Raw genomic sequence first — 23,273 nt, 5'->3', positions numbered from 1 at the left:
CATATGTATTGACTAAAAAAACTTTAATACAGTAAAAGATATTTGCGTTTATAATATTAATTATTTTTTAAAACTAATTTTATATGCTTTTGATAATCTGATAAAAGATTTATACTTTAGTTAATATTTAAAGTTTATTCATTTTTATATTATAATATTTAAAAATTACATTGTAATTGACCATGTTTGAATTTTACTGTTATTTGATGGTTAACTACATTATTAAAATGTTAAAGTAATGCATTTACACCGATTAAAAAAAATTAGAAAATTTTGCCCTGGTTTAATTATTATTGTGTTATATTATATAACTTATATAATATGATTTAATTATATGATATTAAATTAAGTTAAATATTAATAATCTTAAAAATTTGCTAAATTAACACTAAAGATATAATAATGTAGCATTCATTGTAATCACCAAAATAGTCAATAATTTCTATTTTATAATTATAATAACTAATATTATTATTGTTTGTGTATAATACAGTATATTAACAACAATAATTTTTTTTAATCAAAAATGATAATAGCATATTATTATTTTTATTAATATTTATAAAAAATTAATCCCAAAAATATAGATTAAAATAAAATTAAAAATAATCAATTGGGTAACAAATAAGCTCTTAAAATGAGATATATTTTCTTGGATTTGTTCAAATAATTTGGAGAGTTTTTTTCAAATCAAATCAATATTTAAATAAACATAATATTTAGGATAATTATAATAAATAATAAATTACTAATGATAGCCAATAATATTCACATTTATTAGATGATAATAATTGTTTATATTTAAGTTTATTGTAAAGTTGTTTTTTAATTAAAAGCAGACATACATTAAATAATTTATTTATTTTTTGGATTCATATCTAACTGTTGGTTGATAAGTGTATTCACATTATACTGTAAAAAATATATAAGCATTCATTTATTTATAAAGTTTTATGTAATCGTTAGTTAATTATATCAAAAATAATATATTATATCATATATATAATTTCAGATTTGAATCACAAATTTGAGTTAGATTTGTAGACAACAAACAACTTAGCAATTATTATTTTTTGATTTTTTTAAAAATGGATAGTTTGCAAATTGTGACCTGGATCACATCGTGGACATCACTAATAATTGTATCGATAGTTTCATTATTATTATATTGGTAAAATAATAAATATTATTAATAAAAATTAATCAAAAAATATTATTGTATATATATATATATTGATAATCAAGGTATGTATTGAGTCCATTCAATTATTGGTCTAAACGCGGTATACGAGGCCCGAGACCGTGGCCTGTTGTGGGCAATGCTTTAAGCAATTTTGTTAAGCCTACCGGTTTAATAGAGTTGGAGTGGTATAAGAAATTTGGCAATATTTATGGGTATTTAATAAACTAAATAATAAACTTTTAATTTGTAATTTTTACGAAAAAAAACTATTATAGAATATACAATAGAGATAAGCCTATAATAACAATCGCAAAACCGGAACTCATTAAAACAATATTAGTTAAAGACTTTCATCTATTTGTTGACCGAAAGAGACGACGAGTACAACACAAGATTTTGTCGAAGAATTTATTCTTTTCGACCGGAGATGACTGGAAGAGATTTCGGACTATAACGAGCCCGACATTTACATCGGGAAAGATGAGGAAAATGTATCCAATGATTAGGGAATGTCTTAACGACTATCTAAATGTATTGGACGAGAAAGCCGTAAACAAGAGTCAAATAAATTTGAAGGAACTGAATGGTAACTTCACGATGGATGTGATCGCCACCTGTGCTTTTGCCACCAAAACCAATGCACACAAAGAATCAAATAATCCTTTTATAGTAAACGCCAAAAATGCTTTTGAATTCCCATTTAGCCGTACGTTAGCAATGATAGTACTTCCGGAACAATGGTTAAAATGGTTGGGAATACAGTCGGCCAGCAATGAGAAAGGCAACCAATTCTTTGTCGATTTAACCACTCATGTGGTTAAACAGAGAAAGGCTGAACCAAATAGTCATGAAAAATACAACGATTTTATTCAACTTCTTGTGGACGCACATAATAATGCGGAACAAATTCCTGATGAAAATGATGCCAATGAAGCACATCATGTCAATGATGGTTAAGTCTAAAGATCTAAAATTAATAGTTTTACTAATAAATTCTTTTAGGTGTTGAGGAAAGGGAAGCGGAAAGAAAAGCTTTTTCGGGAAATGTAGTCAATAAACACTTAACAGAATTGGAAATCATGGCTCAGGGATGGATATTCTTTATCGCCGGATATGAGACAACGGCTACCACTTTGTCGTTTTGTATCTACGAATTGGCAGTCAATCCCAAAGTTCAAGAAAAACTTTACGAAGAGATAAAGACAGCAATGGATTCCAACGGAGAAATAAATTATAACGTATTGACTAAATTACCGTTTTTGGATTCAGTACTTTCAGAAACATTACGATATTATCCACCCCTACACAGACTCGACAGAAGAGCTGTAACCGATTATAAGTTGGGCGACACTGGTATCCAATTGTTTGCGGGACAGGAGGTCGAGATACCGGTGTATGCCATACATCATTCCAATGAATTCTACCCGAATGCCCATCAATTTGACCCCGATAGATTTATGCCTGAAAATAGACATAAAATAATACCATACACTTACCTACCCTTTGGTGCCGGTCCTCGTAATTGTATTGGTATGAGATTTGCTTTAATGGAGGCTAAGCTAGCATTAGTCCAAATTGTTAGACGATTTCGCTTTTTTAGATCACAACAGACAGCCGTTCCGATTGAGTTCAGGACTGTTACCCGAATGTGTTCCGCAAAACAATTAGTTGTAGGCATTGAAAAACGGCTGTAAAATCATAAATATAGGATATTTTTTAAAGAAAATATTCTGAATTTTATATTAGTCGATAATATCTACATTTAAATAGTTTTTTTAGCAAATGTTTTACAGTACCACTAGTTTTTTATTTGCATTTTGATAATTAAAAATATAAATTTCTAAAATAAAATGATTTCTTTACTATTTTTTAATTACATTATGTTTATCATAAGTTTTTGTCATTTTGTTTATTTGAATTTGTATTAATCATATTATGAAAAGTATAGCACAGAATAAGAGAAGATTGAGATAATCATTACTTTCAAAGGTTAGATCAGTTATGATAGACTCAAAAATTAAGACATATCTGATTTTTTAATTAAGTTTTTGATAGTTAATATACTATATATATATTTAATATTTTTTAAACTTGTACAATAATAAGTTATAACAATATAATATTAATTTATTAATCACTAGTTATTTTAAAGTAAACAAATTATTTTTAAATTATTACCACAAAGTTAAAAGATAGTCACTTAATATAATTATTAACACATAGTAATGGTTGAATCAAATGCTATCAAACATTTAGTATTTTTTATAATCTTGAGATTTATTGTTAATATTTGTTAGAATTTATATATAATATAATTATAACATTTAATATGTACAGTACTCTTAGTTTATTAACTTATATATAAATATTTTCCTAACGTTTTAATATTTGAATATTAATACTAAGATTAAACAAATATCTGGTGACAAGTCTAGTGGTTACAATTATTACAAAATTAAAGTTTAAACTATTAAACTATTTTTTACTACATTTTTTTACTGAAACTTAAACAAATATTAAAATTTATTTTTAACTATTTAACTACACTATGGATTTTTACATAAGTTATAATTGAATCTAATTGAATATAATTGAAATAAATATTTGTTATTAGTTCTATGATTTAAATAATTATCATTAAACGTTAATTTGATAAAAATAATAGTATTGTAAAAATCAATATTATAAGTAATTATTAGATTTTTACAAAATTTTATATTAAATAATTTTGTTTTCAATTTAATTTAGATATAATCTATTAATCATTTATTAAATAAAATGTTTACTAATGAGTCGAAAAGCATAATTGAATTGCCGATTGAATTGCAATTAATTATTATTAAATTTATTAATTTTTCTGACCTTTTGAATGTAAAACTGGTGTGTAAACTATGGCAAGATTTGGTCCTCAAGATATTTGGTCAACAAAAGCATCTCCTAATACACGACACGCTATACAACTGTCCGTTTGAAAGATGTTATAACTTTAATATATATGGCATTCAACACCAGAAGTCAGTATATATGGCAAAAATACCAAAGATTAGTTGCAATGGTCATCAAGATCTTGACCTATTGGCCTATTATCGGTCACAAGTGTCGATAATTATATCTCAATTTCCCCGACTTGAGACCATCTTTTTGTGCCTCTTATATGGTCCAAAATATATGGATGTTCTGCAATTGATAACCAATTCATGTTTGTCGACACAATTAAGACATGTTTCTGTGATAAGTAGTAAACATCTATTTCTGCAAAATATTGAAACCGAAAAATTTTGCCAAAAGTTTCCCCTAATATCCGTATTTCAGTTTGAGTCGGGAAGTCTGTTTGTCACCGAAATGGTTATCAATAAATTGTTCAAATTGTTACCCCGACTGGAAGTATTGATCTTAATGGATGCCATGCATAGTCATGAAAGGTCTACTCATGTTATCAGTATTGGTGGACAAGAATTACAGTCGTGTTTTGAAAACATGACATCCACTTTATGTATACTAAAAGTATCCGGAGATATGCTTAACAGAAATGCCATCGTCTGTATCGACAAAAGGAGGTCCTATTCATTACAAAATTTACACATCTGTGATGTCGATAGTTTAAGAACTACTGAATTATTTATTGATAAGTTTACAAATTTAAAAAGTTTAACCCTTTCCGACGGATCATTTCAGAGCACTGCTAATGATTGCGATCTATTAGTGGAATCGGTTTCACAATTAAATCAATTACGGAAACTTCATCTCTTCATTGAGAGTGAAGATTGTCTTTTTACGTACCAATCCTTACAGAAATTGAAGAGATGTCGTTTGTTAACAACTCTGCAGATGGAGTCGACAACTCTGACTGGAGAGTGCATTGAATCGATTTGTCGGGCACTTCCATGGCTTCGAAGATTAGATCTAACATATGTCCGATTGGATGACAATCCCGATGCCAGCATTTGTTGGATTCAAATACTTAATCAATTGGAATGTCTGAAAATATCGACAACACCTGATCTGACAGACTGTGGACTTAAAAATATAATTAAAAGGTGTAATCAATTAAGATATTTAGATATCTCTCGATCAGACTTGGCTTCAGCCCAAACATTTCTGGCCTGTGTTTTAGCCGCCATTAGTCGTCCGACTAAACAACTGGTCGTCTATTTTTCACACAAAAATCAGTTGACCATCGATGCCGTCAAAAATGTATTCCTCGAGAATCAATATCCCAATAATTTGGTATTGAAATTCAGGAAAACATATTTTATTAGTTAAACTGTATTTAGTAAATCAAATAATAAATATCATAATTTTATTAATCAATTATATTTATATTATAAAATATTTTTATATTTATAAACAGTGATAGATCTCTTTAAATAGTTATAGATTTTTTAAATAATCAATATACTTTATTTTAGTTTGTTTTTAAATTTTTATGTTTAAATAATGTGATACAAAATGTTAAAACATTTTATAATTATTAAAATTATAATTTCAATTTTTTATAATGTAATAAAACATAAATAGAAAAAACAATTTATATTAATTATTTTACGTTTACTTAATTTTAATATTATATTTATTATTTTTTATATTTTTATAAAATAAGATTTTATGATAAAACACGAAATAACGTGTTTTGAATGTTATATATTTTCTTATTATCGCAATCTTGTTAAACATTATTTAAATTTTATTTGTTATTCAATCGGAGAGAGAGAGAGAGAGAGAGAGAGAGAGAGATAGCTTTATATCACAATAAATATGTCAAAATGCTGTCAAACAAACTAGAAATTGGAGTACAATTGAAACAATTATTATTGTAGAGTACATTACATTACAATATACTGTAGTTTAGTACAAATACGGTAAAAGTTTTTAACTTAAAACTTATGCTCTTTATGTGTTGCCTCTAGTTATCTATAAATGTATAACAAGTGCAATGATCTTCAATTAATAAAATATTGTTATTGTTTTTTATTGTTATTGTCTCATACAGTAATACACGACAAAATTAGCAACTGTTTACTCAGTGAGTATTAATAGTCATTAATTTTAAATGCTATAATTAATTTTGTATAATTAATTGACTATTATAATATTGATAGTTTTATTTTATTATTTTAATTAACAAAAAATAATTAGCCAAACTAAATTGAATTTTTATTTTATTTTTTATAGTTTGATAATATAAATTATAACATGCTATAAATATAAGATTATAAATTTAATCTTTAACCTTTATTGTATAAATTTCAGAATATTGTATAAATAAAAAAATTATATATTTTAAATCGAAAAATTTATTAATATTATCATAAAGTATGAAACTAATTAGATATTATTTATATTTAAATATACAAAAATATATTTATAATTGTTTTAACTTTTAATATTTACTTTAATGATTGTCTTTTTAATTTTTTATAGAAATAAATGTTATTTTATATATTATACATAGTATTACATACACTACTTCAACTAAGACAGTATTTATTTGACATAATTATAGCAATTATTGTATTTATTTGTATAATTATTATCATTGTGAATGAATAGTAATAATTATGATACATAAATCTTTAAAATTAATATAGAAAAAAATTTCACATAAATTTAATAATATTCAACATTAATATTTGACATTTGAAAGTACAGTTTTTAATCACTAATGTTTTTTTTCAAAATAAACTTTTAAAAACTATATTTGTCTGAACGTTATTAGTAATATCTGAATAAAATCTACATTTAGAAAATTATTTTAAATAAATAAGTCGTGATTAATAAACTATTTGCTTAAAAAAATTACTGAATATTTTTTTACAATTGCAATAAAATTATTATATTCTATTTATTTTATTATTGGTATTTTTTGGAAACTACAATATAAAAACTATTAACTTAATCATATTTTTATTATTATTATTATTACTTTATTAATGTATTATTATTAATAACTGAATATTTTTATTAACTTTATTGAATATATAGTACAACTATACAGGTATATGTAATCAACTAAATCCATTATTATACAAATAATCGCTTGAAATACCAAGCCATCAATGAAACTATTATTTTAGTGCCATTAATAGTGCCATATATTATTAAATATCAATTTACAGGTCAATTATGGTAAAAATTGTTTATTTATATATATTTTTTCTCAAAAAAAAATCTTAATGTTTTTATGGGTGCTAATTGCTAGTTTGACAAAACAAAAATACAAACTTTTATGTCATATAAAAATATTTTTAAGGGAAGTCAATAATATATTTTAACATTTTTTGAGGATATCTGTTTTTTCTTATATTTTTCAATATTTTTTTAGACAAAAATATATTGAAATATAATTTATATATAATATAAATTTACAATATTTTACAGATGTGATCATAAACTTTGTAATACAGATGTTACACTCTAAGTATGAATTGAATGCTAAATAATTGTTTAGATAATAAAACAATAATATTTTTTTAATTAAAAAAAATAATTGCTATTTTTATTATTCAATAGATTATCAATTGTTATCAAAAAATAGTAAATTTAGTAAATGACACCACATTTGAGATTCAATTGTATTATAAAATGTGTTTTTTTAAATAATAAAAAAGCATACAACACACTATATATAATACAATGTTTTTTAAAATGTCAATTAATATACAATCATAAATCGTTGGTATTGATAATTTTAAAATAAAATTACTTAAGGCATGTATTGATAGCCTCAAACAATTTTTTTTAATGATATGTGTCACGTAATCTATCTTTTTTCAAAAAAAACTTGTATAACATTACAGAAATATTTTAAAATTTGTAAATTGTTCCTTAATATCATAAAATAGTATTTAAATAAAAATTTTACACATTTAAAGAAACAATTACATACATAGAAAAATAAGTATTAACACAAACAATGCATTTTTATAATAATATTAATAATTATTATAAAAATATTATTATTTTATTATTATTATTATTATTATTATTATTACTTAGCAGTTTTATGGTTTTCTTGAAAATTTTAATGAATTGTGATTTTATGTTAATAATAATATATTTGTTTTTTTTAAAAATTATTTATTATATATACTGTGCTTAAAAACTAATAAAAAATTCAGTATTATTTTAAATATATTTTATATATTTATAAAAAGTTGTTTTATTTACATTTGAAGATATTTATACCACAAGTCTCACAAATTACTACAATAAAAACACTAGTTTTTTAGTACAACATTTAAAGTATTTAGAAAAATATTTATCTTATTTCTGTGAAAAACATGTATACTATTATACATAGAATTATTTGTTGAAATTATTGAAAATTAAAATTTTTAGTTGCAAACTAATAAAAACACTTACATATATTATTCAGATTATTAATAATACCATACAATCATTTTTATATTTACAAATTAAAAATACAAAAAATATAAGCATTGATGTATTAACAATAATCATTTTAAAAATGTATCAATTTTTATTACTATTAAACATGAAATATATTTGGCATTGGTTTTAATGGTATTTAATTTAAACTATTTAAGTATATTTTATTTTATAAACTTAAAAGCAATTTTATATTAAATAAATTATATTCCGTGTAGATGTAAAAGTCGCATAAAAATGCAATTATACAATATTTTATGTATAGATTATATAATCATATAAAATGCTTGGGCTGTATAAGTTTATATACAGTATATATATATATATACTGTATAACACTACTGTATAAGTGATATTTAATAATAAATTATATGATTTCATCCCAACTAATAGTAGCTGTCATGTCTTAAAGTGATGTGTTGGTGATATGTAGTTTTATAAAACCAATAATTTATAGATTTAAATCTACATTAAATATTTATAAATTAAGTAAATCTTTACTTAGACTAAACAGATAGACATATACACAACGAGAGAGAGAGAGAGAGAGAGAGAGAGAGAGAGAGAGAGAGAGAGAGAGAGAGGAGTGCAACAAAAAATCTAATAAAACAGGAAAATGTTCAAAATTATTGCATCTTTTAGTTTACTATATAAACAGTGAAAAACTGGTAGAAAAACAAAACTGATTAGCATTTTCTCTATTACTTTGCATTTTTAAATGCCGACGACTCCTAACTCTTAAGCAAAATAAGAAAAAGTTTTTCCTAACTTGAAATCTAAATGTTTGTGAAAATTTATATTTATGTTTTAAAAATACAAACTAAAAAAATTAAAAACTAATAAAACAGTATTTGTCAATTCAGCTGAAGGGCATATAAATATATATACGATAGACTAGTATTAATACATTTTGGGGGCAATAGTTTAGGTGCAGCCAACACACTGTGTTGTTCAGGTGCTCTCGTCTCTGATCAAAGACGATGATTAAGTCCACATAAATTTGCAAACGAGTTGTAAAATGCAGTTTATATTTAGTCAAAGTTTGTAGTTTGTGTTTGTATTAAAACTTATTTACAAATGTATTGCTTTAAGTAAATTGATTGCAAATATGGATGAGAAAAATGTCTGGTAATTGACTTCATTATTATTAGTACATTATATTTGTGGCAAAACATATTTGAAGTGCTACTCTTGTTTCACAGTTTCTAATTAAAAAACTTTTAGTATGTGTTTGTATGTGTGTCTTATTATACAAAATTAGTGATATATTGCTTTTTATATATATATATATATACAGTATATAATGTTAATTAGTTATAGTTTGTTTTTTATTTTTTAAATAAACTATTGTACTTTTAAAATAAAATGTGTAGTTATTTTTTTAAAATGTGAAGTTTTGAATAATGCGAGGAAAACCTGTTGAGAGATGCATTGAAAACAACAAATACTAAATGAAAAAAAAGAAAAATAAGATTTTTATATTTATTTGCAAAACAAGTCATCGTTTTTATACTTATATATTATTTTATATGTATATAAATCTCTATATTTGAAAATAACTAAATTTCCAGGATTTTAACGCTACTATTTCACGGAGTTTATCCCCCAAAGAGTTCAGTATATATTTAACCACTTGTTTGGAGGAAAGCCATACCAAACATACATACAAACACAATAGGGTTTTACGCCAACGACTCTTATAATTAAAAAGCCAAACAAATGAAGAGGAGTTGTGTATATATGTGTTGTATATGCGATGTGTAATCAACCAAAATGTGAGTTAAGTTTTTTTAAGAGAGAAAAAAACATTGCTTTTAATTACTTGTTTTTCACATATCATTTCCCACTTAAATATAACCAAAATTGGTGTACATATATATACAGTATATATATATTAAACTAAACTTTATAAAAAAAATAAATAAATAGATTTATTGAATAAAATCTATATAAGGAGTTATTTGTATATTTTTTTAATGAAAAACTAAACTTTTAAGTTTTGTTATATATATTTATTGTGTTTATTATCTGAGTAAACATTTACAGTAATTATTAATATTCAGTTTATTTAAAAAATCATAATCAGATTTTTCAAGTAAACGGTTCGTCTATTTTCGTGACAATACAGTTGTGTAACAAAAGTGAGATAACGTTTATAAACAAAAATATAAATAATAATAATTATTATTGTTATCTAAAATTGAATTGAGTTTTTCAAAAGTGTCTTTATCTAAATACAGTAGTAGTATATAAAAATCATTGAATTGTGAATTAAGAAAAAAAAGTCTACCCCCAGAAAAAACCGGTCAAACACTGGTATTTTTTTGGCACAATTATCGACTCGGATAGTGTTGAATATGAATTTTTTTTTAGATATATAGTTTGTCAAATTGCTGTCAAACTAACTAAGAAACTGTGAATTCAATTGTCTAATTTTAAAGACATACACCTATTGTTTGCCAATTTATTTCAAAAGAGATTTTTTTTGAAAAGATGTTATGTTTTTTTTATTAATATAAAGAAATAACATTTTTATTATTAATAAATAGTGTGCTATAAAATGCTTGATCACTGATCTTAAAGTGACTCTCAAATTGCAGGAACTGCTACCACAAGAATTTCCGTTTAAAATTTTATACTATTATGAAATATTGTATATAATTTATATATATATATACTGTATATACTAATAATTTAATACTTTTTTTTATATATTTTTACTGATGGTTAGTGTTTGTACTCAATATCTAGTGTATATATATATAAATGCTATAAAAATCAATAGTTTTAAAATATTTTATTATTAATAATAATATACAATGTCATGTAATGTAATATTTTGTTTGAAAAAAAATATTTTATTTTATCAAATCATATTAAAATTGAATTTGTCTCAAAAGTCAAATCAATTACTCTATTATACTACAGTAGATTATAATATTTGCTAAATTAATAACTATTAATAAAAAATATGAATAATCACTAAATTACTTGTGTTTATTATTATTGCTAAATATCCTTGAATTAGTCAAAACATTATAAGCACTAGATTTTAAATATTGTCGACAATTTTATAGCATTATAACTGTGTTTAGACAGCGATATGTGATGTCATTGATATCGACATTAATAAATAATTATAATAATAATATTATAATTATTATTTTTGATACCATACTGTGAATTTATCCAAAATCTGTGAATAAAGTAAATTATAACTTAAATTTAATTATATTTTTAAAAATTGAAACCCAATTTTGATTATCAATTGATACCGTGGGAGTACTTCCTATTACATAACAACAAAAATCTGATACAAAATATATTGAATGTGTGTATAATGTGTATATACTATGTCTATATAAGAATATTAAACTTTTAAATAATAAAACAGTTTCAATAAAAATATATTTATATACAATTAATATTTTTTTGCCAATTTAAACAAAACCTAAATAAATATAAAGCTATTTTAATTATTTAAACAAATATTTATCTTTTTCTAACAATAATAATATGATATAATAATAATATTGTAATTTTGTTGAACAGCTTCAACAGTGTTTGGATGTCATACAAGAGTATTAGTGATGAGTTTTGTGATTCAAATTATTTTTAGAGTCAATAATAGACTGTAATAATAGTAATAATAATAATAATGAATATATTATAAGAAGAGTATATCTGGTGTTTGCTCTCTTCGCTGTCGAAGACATCAGTTTTCAATAGTCTATAACAAGAATAGTTGTCATCGAAAGAAAAAAATGTTTTTCACACCCTTTTGGCGATCATTGAAGTCCCGATCGTTGTTTATATTGGTTTCTCTCAGTTGGTTAGCACTTATTATCTTCATATTTACCGTTAGCAGTGTCTACCAGCGGGTGCCCTACGAAACTAGTATTACGCCCGAAGTGGACGCCAAATATATCAAACTAAACGAACGGCTCAATGATGCGAACCAACAAATCGAGACATTGATGTCTCAAAACCGAGAATTGGCTCAAAATCTGAAAAAATTGTCGGAATTTAAGAGTCAAATGAAAAAAGAAATGATTGATAAAAAGTTACGGGAAGTCAATAGAGAGTCATCAATGATAAATGTGACCAAACCTAACACCCAATACGAGTTGGCCTTTCGTCGTATCAGACAAAATACCGACGAGTTGTGGCACTTCTTGAGAAAACGGGTGCCAAACAAATACATGTCTTTCATCGATGAGTTGCGTTATAATATGTATTACGACTTGAATGTGATCGCCGATCGGGACAATCACTGGCGTAGGAATGAGCGCAAGAATCTCAGTGATTACGTGCAAAAAGCCATTTATCGGCTACAGAATCCTCGCGACTGTGATAAGGCTAAGAAGTTGATCTGTGATCTGAACAAGTACTGCGGCTTCGGCTGTCAGATACATCATTTGGCCCATTGTTTTGTGGCCGCAATGGCACTCAACAGAACGTTGATCGCTGAAACGTCCGGTTGGCGGACAGCGTCTGTTAACAAAAATGTCTGGAATAAACTGTTCCAACCGTTTAGCCAAACGTGTTCATCGCCCGATGGCCACAATCGTACCGATTGGGGCAGTGGCGACCAATTGGATACATATCAAGTGCTTTACTATCCCATTATAGACTATATATCCCCGATTCCCGAGTTTCTACCACTAGTTATACCCGAACAGATTGCAGATGTCGTCATCAGACAAAGCGGTGAACCGTTTATTTGGTTCATCGGACAAGTGCTCAATTATATTATGCGTCCATCAAATAAAATGACTGAATATCTACATAAATTTAAACGAGACAATAGCATAGCACATCCCATCGTAGGATTACATGTGCGGAGGACCGACAAGATTGGCACCGAAGCCAAGATGCACTCATTGGACGAATACATGTATTTTGTCGACGACTACTACAACAAACTTGATGTCCGCAATGCGCGAAAAGGAGTCGATAAAAAAGTCGAACGACTCGTCTATTTGGCCACTGATGAACCTGAAGTCTGGAAGAAAGAGATAATGCCTTACAAAGAGAGTGGTTATGTGTTTAAAGGAGATGTCCGACTGTCGGAAACGGCCGATCCGTCACAGAGACATGAGTTCGAGTCTTTGCACAACGTTGTCGTCGATATACTACTTCTAAGTCAATGCGATTTCATTGTCTGCACTTTTAGCTCACAAATATGTCGATTGGCCTTTGAGTTGATGCAAACCAGAGATACAGAACAAGACATGTCTACCGCTTTCTACTCTATAGACGATATCTATTATTTTGGTGGACAGGTATACGAATCATTGAATAATCAATAACTAATTAACTAATCTTATAATCACTTGACAATAGGTATTTCACGGCAAAAAAGCCATAATCAGTCATAAGGCGCACAACTCACAAGAGATCAGTTTCAAAATAGGAGACATATTAGGCATTGCAAACAATCAACACAACGGCTATAATGATGGCGACCACAACCGTACTAAACATAAAGGTCTTTATCCGCGTTTCAAAGTCACTGAATTCATCGAAACGAAACCGTTTGGCGTTTTTTGATTAGTATTTAAATTTTAAAACATTTTTGTTATTTAATTCACAAAATACTAATCATAAGTCCATAAGACGTTCTCATATTTCTAGTGTTTATTGTTAACTAATTTTTAATAAATTATTATATAATTAATTTGTTTATCATTTTTAAATAGGTTTAAATAATTTATTTTTATATTTGTAATCATATATTATTTATTTATTTTTTTGTAATTCATGATATTTATCTGCGAAAATAATATATATAATTTTTAAGACAATAAAAAAATTGACTAGCACCTTTTTTGATAACTATTAATGTCAACCGTTTGAGTAATAAATATATAAACTATATATAAAACTAATGCTACATTTATACTTTAATGATAAATATTACATATTAGATGAAAACAAACACAAAATAACAATAATTATCGATCAAAAAATTACCGGTAATTAGCTTTCTTTCGTTTTGATTTTCTTTGGTAACGAAAAAATTTGGACTCAATTTTATTAATGATTGGTAGCAAATGTTTTGTCTTACACTGAAGTAATAAACAACACAACTTCATGATCACAGTCAACGATTCGGACCATTTGTCTGGATCTTTGTCGACAAACACATATGGTCTGTGAAAAGCCTTTCCGTGATTACAAGACCATACTTTAAGCAATTTGTCTGAAAAATTAACCGACAATTTTTCGGTCAATTCGGGACAATTCATTCGTCTTAAGGCAAATTCTGTGGCAGTAGTTAATGGATACATCGATGGCTCTATTTGATCAACAAATGATACTTCAGTTGAAAACTCTCCGGACACTTCTTGTCGATAGTCATATGATTTATGTTCTAAATATCACCGAAAAAAAACCGGAAACTTATTATTATTCAAATAATTTTAATTCCAATACAAATTAGAAATACCTTTTTGAGAAATAGATGTATAAATCAAATCATTGCGTTTCCTAAAATCACATTTATTTCTTTCCAATAATTGATTGACCATAAGATCTTCATCTTTGACACCACAGAATTCACTGAAACCAATAAAAAATAATAATTTTTTAATTAACACAATATAGTAATTATTACTATATGAGTAAAAAAAATAAATAAAATTACTTTCTATTCAATGGTATATTATATTGTTGGATCACTTTAAGTCGGTGTTGACAATACTGTTCCCATTGGCACCAATTGAAGACATCTGTGACATTGACAGCGTAATGACTCAAACGCATTTCAGACGAATCATTTAACATAAACAACTGTTTGAGTACCACAACAATGATCATCGCAGCCCATCTTTCGTAATGCGGAACTGATGGCAATGGTTTGTCACAAATTTTCAACAATACATTATAATTACGATCCATAACATCAGGGAAATGTTGAAAGAGATCGTAATGTTCTTCAATTATCTCAATCAAATCTGTCGGCAAATTGAGATCTTTAATTAATCGCTCCATTAGTTTTCCGATATCCGGTTTCGGGAAGCATTCGATACCAATATAATCGGCAATTTTACCGGACAACAGATTTATTGTAAAATACGAGGGAATATATCGGGAAGTGAAGGCTTCAAAATCATTCGGAATGAACAGCCAATCATCGGGTAAACAATTCGTACAATTATAGTACGGAATATGTCTTTGTTGAGCCCAACGGATCAAATCAAAACAAAAGATATCGGTTTTCATTAAACGAAGCGTTATATTGATAATGGCCAGTGTTTTTGGTAAAGAAACAAAATCAAGAAAATAATTGGAACTAATATTCCTCGAATTCTTCAGATATGATAATGGAATAAATTTCGAGAACAGTTTAGTCGATTTAGTTAAGTTGTCAATTAATTCTCGATCGAAATCATTAATTTCACATTCATTTTCATCAGTCATCTCTAAAATATTAATCTTTTTTTCTTTATCTTCCAATTCTCTTATAATCTCTTCTTCTTCATCGAAATCTTCATTGACTAACAATGATTCTGTCAATTGTTTTTCGTCCAACAAATCGACGGTTTCATCAAATGATGAGTTGATATCAATCTCAGCCAACATTTTATACAATTCTCGTCGCGTCTCAAGAGATAACTTATGAGATGACTTGTATTTGTAATAATCGCGTGATTTTGTAATATGACGGCCATTGCATTGCATTTCGGGTCGACTCTTGGGTCGAATCAATTCTATCAGTGAATTCAACTGTTCCGCCGTTACGATCACACTGTCGTTGTCTAATCTGTAGTTACTCTTAAAACCCAAATCACTTGATCCGTATTTGAACGGTTTCAATGCGTCTATCACTTTGTTGGTCAGTATCTGATGATCACGATATCTAGTGGCCGGATGCAAGCGTCGGGTAATCACCTCGTCGTCGGCCGACTCGGTGTCAGTGAAGGAGAGCTGAGCTTTACGTAAATATTGAAACCAAACAGTCATTGTCGACCATTTAAAGTCATCCAAATTCATGTCCAGTGCATTGATTTCGTAGACTTTCAACATCTGATTAATGATAATAATATTGAATGCTTCGGTTGAAGTCCAGAGTACACTCGTTCGTGTCCTCTGACGCTCTCTCGGCTTACGAGTAGACTTAATCTCTTTGGCCATAATTTTGGATCTGTCTATAAACGTGACCTCACTTTCCTGTGTGAAACCCTATGTGTGTGTATATCAAGGGATCAGTTATGACATCAAGACATTCATCGATGGTATTGATGTTGTTGTTGTTGTGTACATACCTGTGACTGTGTCTGACATATACAACAATAGAGAAGACCATTTTCTTCCTCGAAATCAGTTGATCCGCACCGTTGACAATGCATTTGATCATTAATATCAACAAATCATTAGTTAATTCACATGTTTTTGTGTTTCAAAATTGATATTTAATTTTCAATAATAATAATAATCTACAAATAACATACAATTATACCTTTTTATAATTACTGACTCTACGCTATTGATATTTTAAATAGGTCCAAATGTTCAAATAGGTTATTCATAATAAACGATATTAACTTTTAAATGTTTTTATAAGTTATTGAAAAATTATTTTATAAATACAGTATTAATATATTTAAATTATAGTTAAAATAATAAAAATTAAAATAAATGATTTAGTGAAATATAAATTTTTAATAAATTAAATCAAATAAATGTGTAATTATTTTTATTATTACCATAAAATGTTGAGTATGTGATAATAATAATAAATAAAATGATTTTTACAAATAACTTACAAATATTAAAATAAATACTAAAAATTTAACAAATTATTACATTTATGTTGAAATAAATTTGTAAAAATTGAACGAAAGGGCGAAAAAATTATATACTCTATAAATACTTATAAATTAAGTGAAAACTTAAATACTAGAAAAAACTTTTAACAAATTTATGGAAATAATTATTTTAATTTTCTATCAGTTGACTGAACTGTTGGTAACCATAGTTGTTGTCGAGGAATGTTAAGTGGATTAGAGATCATCTTCGATGACAACAGTTGTGACCACATTAGCGATGGTATGCCATACGTGTTGTCATTTGAATTTCGTTTATCATTAAACTCATCGCTTCTCTCCAATGGATGTATTAGTGGATCGTCGGCGACAACTAGTTCTTCTTCTTCTTCTTTTAAGAATTTTTCATTTTTCTGTTCAAACAACGGATCACTTTTGATATCGAGTCCATTGTTGTGACCATTGGATGAGTTTTTCTCTGTTTTATAATCACTGACATTAACGCCGATTCCTTTCATAGTTTTCCTATACTTTGCTCGTCTATTCTTAAACCACACCTGAATCCTGGCTTCGGGTAAATGAGTTAACAGTGCTAACCGTTCCCGAGTCGATACATCCGGATATTGGGTTCGACTAAATGTGGACTCGAGTGCCGCCAACTGATTGTGTGTAAATGCTGTACGACTTCGGCGCTGCTTTCGAGCGTCAGATGAGTTGACCACCGAAGCACTCATTATATTAAGTGTCAAATCTTTTTTTTTTTTTTTGTTGAAAAATATATATTTTGAAACAAAATAATTAAAACAAATAATTACTAACCATTTAGATTGGATAATGAGTTTTCATATGAATTGATCCACTGGTTGTTCACACCGACGCCCATATAGTTTTGGTAACCAAATAAAGCAGTATTTCTGTCCAACTGTGGTAATGAACCAAATCTTAAGAGATTATTTGTATTATAGTATGGATTCATTTGTGAGGAAGTGTTGTTAGCATTTGTTGGATGAGCTGTTGACGATATCAACGGCTGATTTACAATCTGATGACTGAAAGCCAAGTCTGGAGTCGACCCCTATATATATGTATGAAAAGATTTGTTAATAAAATTTAAGCGGAAATTAATTTGCGATTTCATTTAATACTAAATAAATACTTACGTGTTGTAGGGCTTGAAGATTGTGACGGTTATGGTTGTCATACATAATCTCCAAGTGTTTGGTTGTCCGTCTCAAAGCAATTAGTGATTCGTTTAAATAAAACAAAAAACTTTGGATAATATAAGAGATCGGATTGTTTTACGCAAAGTAACACTTTTTCTTTCTTTTTTTGTTTGTTTGTTGTCACAGAAAAAGTTAATACTGTTTTGTTTGTTCAGTGTTCAGGTATTGAATAACTTAGAGTAGGTATAGAAATGATATAAAGATTGATTTTAAATGAAATTACGATTATATATCTGATAACTATCTACAACTGTATTACAATCCTATGGTATGGTTCTCATTGAAAGCTTCACAAATGGTATGGTATAGTATGGCTAAACTCCCGGAGCATTGAGAGTGAACTGAGAGATACATAGATTGATATAAAAGATAGGGATGAGATAAGTGAGTGGAGAAGCGTTGATGTCTTTCTCAAAAATAAATGCAAACTTTAGTTGAACTCAAAAAGCATTTTAGATTTGTTGCTATAAATCCTATTATCAGTGAATATAAGGATTTATGTGTGAAAGAGAGTAAATGTATGCGTATTGTTAATGCTATTCATGGGCTATTTACACGGCTATACCAACATTGCTATATATGCTACTGGTGCTCTTCAAATACATATATATGTATAGATAAATATATATATATATATGATATATAGATATATATGTATAGACAAGCTTTTGGATGCACTTAGAAAATAGCGAGAAATGAAAGCCTCTTATGGAGTGAATTGTTGTTTGTTTGTTCATTAAACAAATCGCTTTCACCATCGCTTTGCAATTTTCATTGTACAGCACTACCAGTAGTGTTGCACTGGTAGGTATTGGTCGGTAATGCAAGTGATGATAGGGACTGTGATAGTGTAGTAGTGTTTGCATTTTGGGAAACCTCTCCATAAAATCTATAATATCCTTAATCCTCAAATGAGCGCATTTAATGCACTCAACACTTGTGTGAACGCCTAACCTATTAATGTACTCCACATGTATACCCCCGGTGTGTATATAACTAACTTTGAAACAAGAGACTGGTATCTGTTTGATGGGGTCTGACATCGCCACCTAAATCACCGGTATATTGCTGTATACAAGCAATTCATTACAATTTAATGCATCTGTAAGTATAGTAATGCAATCGAGAGACCGTTGCAATTGATTGCTCCCTTTCGTCACACCTGTTATAACCATTGTTTAGGTATGTCATACTGTATAAGCACACACACACACATACACACACATAGCTAACAATACAAATGATATGTTACCCGTATAACTTACCACTAGTTCTATACGGACACTACATTGTAAAGTATAGTAAATAAAAGTGTGGGTTTACCTCCCATTAAAACTAAATGTTTCTAATCTTAAAATTTGAGTCTTAATATATTTATATAGTATATACTGTATATCACATAAAACTAATAATTGATACCTTAATCTCTTTATTTTTGTCCCCAAAAAAATCTACAGAAATCTTTTAATAAAATCATTTAATACTAATAAGATTTACATGAATTTCCTTAATCCTTATTTTAACGGATTATTCACATTTTTCATATCACAAGTTGTTTCTGATAATTATATTAATTTTTGAAACTTTAGACAAATGTTTCAAATTCTCAAGAAACTGATTTCCAATAAATTAATTTTGAAAATTATTTTAACATTTATTTATAAAATATAAAATTTCTTAAGTAGTATTACTATTAGTTTTATTTAGTTTTAAACAGTTTACAGATTGATTAAAATTATAAGAAATATATTTTAAATTGTGCTAATTTTTGTTTAATAAAATTGAATTTATGCTAAAATTAAAATGATTGACATTTTTAAGAAGGTTTATAACTGCGTTAAAAGTATTGTAGTTTTATATTCTTATACTAAGCAATGATACATACAATGAGAATAAAGTAAAGTAAAGCTAATAAACCAATATTTGATAACTCCTTCAAAACACTTTTTATTTACTCACCTGTGCTTTACTTATGTTTCATATTATTATTAATGTTTGCTTTATATCATATTATACATTTGTACATAATATTAGTTAGACATAAATTTACTCTTATTTTTAAGTTAATTAAAAGATTTTTTAAATATCAAACAAATGATATGTTTGTTATTTTAGGCGAAAAGGTTTAATAATTTTCAAATGAAATTATGCGACAATTTTTATAATTAAACAATATATACATATTGTACTGTATTATACGGTATTTATTTAAATTGTAAACTTGACATAATAAGCTTAAAAAATATTTTTTTATTCATTGTGTAACACAAGATAACTAACCCATACTCTCATCACTTTAAATATAAATACTATGACTGACTATTGAGATGCATATATGATATATAATATGAAAATTAATGAATAAACATATTGTGACCTCATTTATAGGAGTTGTCATCAATATATCTCTCAATTTATTATTTGTTTTCCGTTCCCTTAATTTTTTTGGCTAACATTTCAATTTAATTTCACTTATATTTTTCTGAAAAAAATAAACTATAATTAGATCAAAACGCTGTTTATATGCTTAAGTTTCGCCACTAAGTATTGCGATTAAATGTTTGAAATAAATTGTGTTACTATTAATGAACTTGTATTTTATAAATAAGAAAAGTTAAAATAATCTATAATATTTTTTAAAAATATTTTTTGCATAATAAATTTCGTAACATTTATTTTTCTGTTTCTTTTTAAAAATATAAATAAATTTTAATTGAAATTTCACTTTTAATGTAACTTTAAATAGATTTTGAAGGGTTTAGAAAATAAAAAAGGACTGAAAACTTACAAAATAAGTTTATAGTATATAATAAAAGTATTCAAATATATTAAATATATTTATTTAATATATCTTTATCTTATATTATAATATTTATTATCATATTATGGATGAAAAGCATACAATAAAATAGTTTAATGCGACAAAACTATTATTTTATTTTTTTTAACTTAATTTTATTATCTCTTAAATCGCAAAAATAGATAAAAGCATTTCTTTAAAAATCCATCAGATATTCACACAACAATCCATTGAAATCCTATTTCGCTAAAAATATATACAAAAATAATACATGAAAACAAAAATCCTATCTAGTGTTGCATTTTAACAAAATGCTAGCGATTTAAATATATTTATTTAATATATATATATATCCTAACATTTACCATAATTGTATGGATGTCTATAAATTAAGATTAAGAATATTATGTAATATATGATATACTACTGTATAATATCATATATTTAAAAATTATTAAATCATGTCTTAAAAGTAATACTTGTTGAATAAGAGTTGCCCCCTATAGTTGAAAACTAACAATTTTTTGTCAAATTAATCGGTAATTACTTGATAAATATCAAATTAATAATATGTTTCAATTTATTTTAAGACTATCTTATATTTAATCTACATTTATATTTACTTTACTTATTCGTCTAAGTTATAAACATTTTTAGTGAAAAATGTTTTAAAATAGATAATATAAAAACACTTCAGTTTACATATTAACAAATTAAGCTTTAAAACTATTTATTTAATATTTATCAATATTATTTTATTTATTATTGTGCTAAAAAATAGAACTTGTTTAATTTTATCCGTTTTTATAATGTACTAGTTCATTTTATCGATTATTATGTATAAAGTTTTATGGGATTTATGTTACTTTATAATTAAATTAAGTTTTTTTTTAAATTAAGTTATTCGATAACTTTAAAAAATACATTAAATATGAAAAAAGATTTTCATATCACAATATTTATTTATTAAAAAAAATACTAAAACAATATGTAAACTCTCATTAAAAGTTTTATATTAATTGAGTAAAATGTTTTGTTTTCCAAATAAAATTTCATATATTTTGCATTAAATAGACAAATACTATTAAAAACGATTAAATAAATTTTATAAAAAGATTATTAATTAAAAAATAGCCTGATAAGTTATTATAATAAAAAAGTGATTATAATTAGTTTCTAGACTAATATACTATCATTTTTAGACAAATAAAAAACTTGATCAATATGTTTGAAATTTGATTTATTTTATTAAATCAATTATTTACAATTTAAAGGTTGTTTTATTAAGAATATATTAATCCTGTTATTTTTTAAAATTCAATTTTGATTATAGAGATAGAATTATTTTTTAAAAAAGAAATTCTCTAATTATAATAAATAAAATTTAAATTTGTAATAAGATTTAAATTTGGTCTATGAATAGTGTTTTTTAAATATTTATTTTTATACATTTATTTTTGTCCTAAATGATGATGAAATATATTATATTACTATATTTATTAACTTAAATAAATATATATATATATATATATATATATATATATAACTTATATATATAATTACAGTGTATAGAGTAAATTAAATAAATTAGTTTGGATAATAACATCTAATAATACAATTTTAATATATGTACTGTATAAATATATTTATATATCTATATATATTTAACATTTAATATGAAATAGACAAAAACAAAAACTCAAAAAATACAGCTTTTGATAATTAACAAAAATATAAGCAAACAAACAAACAAATATTTGAAATAATACAAAATAACAAAATATTTCAATAAACAAAACCACAAAAAAACAAATCCAAATCAGACCACTAAACAAATCATCGGAAATTTGAGTTGAAATTTGTTTTAAATTATATTGATGTCAAACAAGATGTCACACAAGATATTT

At 25.8% G+C, this 23,273-nt stretch overlaps 4 protein-coding genes across 4 annotated transcripts; 2 read left to right on the top strand and 2 right to left on the bottom strand.

Annotated features, from left to right (window-relative positions):
- The first annotated feature begins 1,022 nt into the window (after positions 1 to 1,022).
- On the top strand, positions 1,023 to 2,993 carry LOC128964167 (cytochrome P450 3A14-like). The gene is made up of 4 exons (XM_054310726.1): positions 1,023 to 1,171; positions 1,246 to 1,395; positions 1,459 to 2,135; positions 2,186 to 2,993. Exons 1-4 carry the CDS (start codon positions 1,089 to 1,091, stop codon positions 2,875 to 2,877), a joined length of 1,602 nt encoding a protein of 533 aa, XP_054166701.1. The 5' UTR covers positions 1,023 to 1,088; the 3' UTR covers positions 2,878 to 2,993.
- A 7,154-nt stretch (positions 2,994 to 10,147) lies between these two features.
- Positions 10,148 to 14,125, top strand: LOC128964124 (alpha-(1,6)-fucosyltransferase-like). Its single transcript, XM_054310681.1, has 3 exons — positions 10,148 to 10,347; positions 12,125 to 13,857; positions 13,919 to 14,125. Exons 2-3 carry the CDS (start codon positions 12,337 to 12,339, stop codon positions 14,123 to 14,125), a joined length of 1,728 nt encoding a protein of 575 aa, XP_054166656.1. The 5' UTR covers positions 10,148 to 10,347; positions 12,125 to 12,336.
- Positions 14,126 to 14,544: 419 nt separating this feature from the next.
- LOC128964122 (uncharacterized) lies at positions 14,545 to 16,998 on the bottom strand. The gene is made up of 4 exons (XM_054310680.1): positions 16,843 to 16,998; positions 15,222 to 16,759; positions 15,024 to 15,136; positions 14,545 to 14,948 (listed from the first exon to the last, which is right to left on the bottom strand). The coding sequence occupies exons 1-4, from the start codon at positions 16,924 to 16,926 to the stop codon at positions 14,545 to 14,547; spliced, it is 2,139 nt and encodes a 712-aa protein (XP_054166655.1). The 5' UTR covers positions 16,927 to 16,998.
- Positions 16,999 to 17,420: 422 nt separating this feature from the next.
- Positions 17,421 to 19,027, bottom strand: LOC128963950 (homeobox protein ceh-17-like). Its single transcript, XM_054310501.1, has 3 exons — positions 18,504 to 19,027; positions 18,163 to 18,418; positions 17,421 to 18,094 (listed from the first exon to the last, which is right to left on the bottom strand). Exons 1-3 carry the CDS (start codon positions 18,546 to 18,548, stop codon positions 17,511 to 17,513), a joined length of 885 nt encoding a protein of 294 aa, XP_054166476.1. The 5' UTR covers positions 18,549 to 19,027; the 3' UTR covers positions 17,421 to 17,510.
- Between the last annotated feature and the right edge of the window lie 4,246 nt (positions 19,028 to 23,273).

Source organism: Oppia nitens, unplaced genomic scaffold (genome assembly GCF_028296485.1).
Source record: "Oppia nitens isolate AA-2021 unplaced genomic scaffold, nextdenovo-longstitch-racon4-pilon3 scaffold8_pilon_pilon_pilon, whole genome shotgun sequence".
Lineage (NCBI taxonomy): Eukaryota > Metazoa > Arthropoda > Arachnida > Sarcoptiformes > Oppiidae > Oppia > Oppia nitens.
The sequence above is the reverse complement of the archived record's forward strand: the minus strand, read 5'-3'. Positions and strand labels throughout refer to the sequence as shown.